The sequence below is a fragment of the Mizuhopecten yessoensis genome, unplaced genomic scaffold (assembly GCF_002113885.1).
Source record: "Mizuhopecten yessoensis strain PY_sf001 unplaced genomic scaffold, ASM211388v2 scaffold8537, whole genome shotgun sequence".
Taxonomy (NCBI): Eukaryota; Metazoa; Mollusca; class Bivalvia; order Pectinida; family Pectinidae; genus Mizuhopecten; species Mizuhopecten yessoensis.
The window spans coordinates 438,898-443,038 of record NW_018407597.1 but is presented as its reverse complement, the minus strand read 5'-3'; the positions used below and the strand labels follow the sequence as shown (position 1 = coordinate 443,038).

At 31.8% G+C, this 4,141-nt stretch overlaps 1 protein-coding gene across 1 annotated transcript; it reads right to left on the bottom strand.

The window, feature by feature from the left end:
• Nucleotides 1–921: 921 nt before the first annotated feature.
• On the bottom strand, nucleotides 922–3,028 carry LOC110456167 (sulfur globule protein CV1-like). The gene is made up of 4 exons (XM_021506738.1): nucleotides 2,954–3,028; nucleotides 2,346–2,737; nucleotides 1,373–1,485; nucleotides 922–1,048 (listed from the first exon to the last, which is right to left on the bottom strand). The coding sequence occupies exons 2-3, from the start codon at nucleotides 2,722–2,724 to the stop codon at nucleotides 1,424–1,426; spliced, it is 441 nt and encodes a 146-aa protein (XP_021362413.1). The 5' UTR covers nucleotides 2,725–2,737; nucleotides 2,954–3,028; the 3' UTR covers nucleotides 922–1,048; nucleotides 1,373–1,423.
• Between the last annotated feature and the right edge of the window lie 1,113 nt (nucleotides 3,029–4,141).

The following is a 4,141-nucleotide window of genomic DNA, read 5'->3' as shown; positions in this document are numbered from 1 at the left end:
TATAATAAAATAACCAAGAGAATAATACTGCATTTTGGCAGAGAGCAATTGAAGTGACATCTTGAAGAGAATATTGACAGAATGTTTCTAAAATAGAAACTCAAAAAGTAATGAATAGTCAATATCACAAAACATTGATCTCCACGTGAAAATGATCCAACGAATGAAGAATGTGGGAATATGTTTAGCATCTTATAATTTGTCATATTTGATAAGTAACCACATGATTTTAATGTCTGATGAAACTCAGAACAACTGTGATCGGTTATTAAATCTATAAGTCAATGGAACGTCATGATTACCCTAGTAACATATTACAATAACAATGCATTAGTTATTTCATTATGTATATCATACCACGGGCGCTAGTTGGTGAAAACAGCACATTCATTACTTTATATCAAATAGTAGCATGTCACTCGTCAACAAATCGATTTTTTTTTCATGAAATACAGCTTGACTGCTTCTCAATTTCTTGAAATCATCTCTTCGTATTTAATCGGTCATCGTTTCATATTTGAACATTGTAATACATTTTTCAACAATAGCAATGGAAATAGGCAGATATGCCATCGATTATATTTCAAGATCAAATTGAAATCGAGAAACGCTATAATCGTGTTGATTATATGTGAAAAAATATATCGAATCACATTGTTTTTGTACAGAACATTTAATCAAAATCCAATGCATTACATATTATCACTCATAAAATTGACGTTGCTACATTTATGATAAAATATAAAGATGTATTTCGTAAAAATGAGAAACTGTTTTTTAGAAAATGAAATCGCGTTCAATTTTGTGAGCAATAATATATATTCCCCTAAATTATAACAAAATGTTAAAAATAAGCAATGGAAAATAATAATATATCATAAATCCATATATATGTATCATAAATTAAGTCCAAATCATATGTTTTATTGTACAATTTTTATTGATGAATGATGAGCGGCAACAAAAATGATATTTAAATACATCAATTCAACAATGATAAGACGGATTTCCACAGTTCAGCCTAACATAACGTGATATTGCGCGAGATCTGAAACGAGTAAAAACATCATATTAGAGACAGGATCATTTTTAATGTGCGTCAATGTCAAATGAATTACAACTGCAAGAATACACACTGTTTTTTTCTTTTCTTTTCTAAGAGATTTAAAAAAATACCTATCTTTATAAATAAATCGGTGTTGCTTGCCTTTGAATATAAATTATTTCATTAATGTTTATGCATGTATTATTCGTCCCATTTTTGAGATTTTGTTTTCAAAGATTGAGCAAATAAGTTAGTGTTTATGCATTCAAAATTACGCCGTATCTTACTCTTAGCGAATGTTTTGGATAGAGATTGCGTTATACTTACATATATATAGTAGTTGTAGAGACAGATATAACAGTCATGTTGAATAACAAATTAACCGAGAAGTCCTCCGTTGGAGTTACTGAGCAGGAATGGCAGCAACAAAAGCAGGAAGACTGAAAAATACGAAACGAAATTAATAAGTATTTATACGATTTAGTGCAAGGAGTTTTGACATATTTCAGGTACAATGCAAATTGATTACTAATAAATATGATTTCAGGCCAACTTAATATTTTGATTAAAATATTCAATTCATTCATTACACACATTCCCCATTCTCTGCATCAGCATTTTATGAGCTTAAGTTATTTAAGCTCCCAACAGATTTAATAACACACTGATTATTAAAACGTGTTGCTATCCGATATGTCACACTTTTAAAAGAAAAATATTAATATTTTCTATATAGCCTCTGGAACACCATAAGCTACTTAATTGAAACAAAGATGGCTGCAGCTTCGTTGGGGTTTTTTGGTGTTTTTTTTAGGTTTCACACATTTAGTTGAATTAAGTTCGATTGAAGATTTTCGCTTGTCTGGTAACCAAAAATGAACACCCCGTCATAAAGGTCAGTTTATAAAAATAACTGATAGAAATTAAAATGCTTTTCTTCACTTCGGGACAGTTTTCTTGCTAGGTTTATTCATTTGTTAATAAAATCATTTTATTGAACATTTTTGCCGTCTTGAGAAACATGACAGGTTTTTTATGTTGTCGCATCATACCTTTTTATGTAAGTTATTTTCATTTCTCTTTTTAAAGTTATTCAATTGAGTAACATTAAAATGAGCAATATACAAGGGATATGCAGTAAAATTTGCTCCAATATTACATAGAAAATTTAGCACATTTAAAAAGCATTTTGTTTACAAATAAGTAAAAAAAATACAGCAGACATGCAAAACACTTTTTTCTTTCAATTTATTTAAAGAATCAAGTATGAAACATCTGCTTCAGAAATTTGGCTACTTACTCAAACCGTTGTTTTGACCGAAAATGCCATCGTCTCCTCCGAATCCTCCGAATCCTCCCACGGGCATTACAGGTGGGGGTGGCATATACATTGGCATAGGCGCTGCGTAGGGGGCACGGATAACAGTGCTCTCAACCCTTCCGTAGCCCTTTCCGTATCCCTTTCCGTATCCCTTGCCGTGTCCATATCCCTTTCCGTATCCATTTCCGTACGTCATTCCACCATACTGAGGGTAACTCGTCGCATATCCGCCGCTCGAATACTGTGGTACACCATAGTAGTTATCGTCATCGTAAACATCATCCCAATCCTGCCCAAGACAGGCGCTGAGGCCCAGGGCGACGACGACAACAAAAAGGGTGACACAGGCGGTTCTCATATTGGCGGAATATCTGTAACACAGACAACAAAGCATACTGTGAAGTGAAAGGCATTAAAGGGATTTGCTTCAAAATATAGAAATATAAATATGAAATATATATATCAAAGTTAAAAATATAAGGCTAAATTGTAATTTCCAAATATAAACTATACAAAAATATCATATCACATATTGGTTTGTAAATATGAGGACTTTTCAGAAATCGTGTAGCTTTGTGTTTACTTACCTCACTGAACGGTGTAAAATACTAACGATTGACTTGGGATAAACCCCTTATATACACTCAGCGATTCCTCCAATGCCATGTGAAAAAGAAACGGCTTCCGCTATGCTTCGTTTTTTAGATGCCCTTCGGCATATTCCTTACTATCGCCGAGACGACATGATGCATGCAATGATGTAAACACGCCAGACGGGTGTCTAACCTTGTGCAATGCTTTGTACAGGTAAGCAGAAACGGGAAGAGTATTGGCGTCGGCGTTTGGTATTAGTTAACTTATGTACATGTTACATTTCATGTAAAATGTTGAGAAATATGTAAGCTCTCGTAACAGTATCTGTTGAAACATATTTCGTGTAGTTCCCTTCGCAATATAACAATTTGAAGGGCTAGCATTTTTAACAACAGATCAAATGAAAGTCACTACAAGGTCTTTCCACATATAAATCTATTCATTTTTATCAATTTTTTATTTAGATAACTTGTTTTGTAGTATTTTATATAAATTAATTAATTGCAAGACATTACATTTAACCACAAAGTCCGACTGAAGGTACATTAAATTAGATTAGATAAAATGTGTTTGAAAGTGTGTTTACATTGTATTTATTGTAAATTTCTGAAAGATCATAGATGTTAAATTGAATTACGTTGAAATCTTTGGCATTAATGTTGATACGAACGAAAACAAAATAGCATTATCTTTTTGTTCGAAGTGATGAGTAGCAGACAACAAAAATGGGATACTTATATTTAAAAATAAGATTTATTTTCATTTCACAATAAGTATTGTTTCACTGAAACAAGTCGCTTGTGTATCAAATAATAATGTATATTTCCATGTTCCAACAAGTGTTATCCTAAAACAGGTAGTTTGTTTATTTGATAATAAGGGGTATAAATGTAAAATTGTAAAATAGTTACCATGAACGATATCATCAGGTGTACGGTGTTTTTTTAAGGAACATACACGTTGATACATTTTCTCAGCAAATATCGGGTATTACATGTTTTTATGATTATTACATGTTACTTTGGACACTTTGTAGTCATTACAACAAAATTTTCTCCTACATGTAGCGTTCGTATCATGAAAACATCTTTTTATATTTTTTACTAACAATGACAAATTTGTAAATATACAATGTATTGGGAATTCGACCTATTGTTTTCAATTTTAGATAAGACTTTGGT

Coding starts and splice junctions, on each gene's coding strand:
- LOC110456167 (XM_021506738.1), bottom strand. CDS start 2,724: ATGAGAACCGCCTGTGTCACCCTTTTTGTTGTCGTCGTCGCCCTGGGC. Junction 1,486..2,345: donor CGGTCAAAACAACGGTTTGA/GTAAGTAGCCAA, acceptor CGTATTTTTCAG/TCTTCCTGCTTTTGTTGCTG.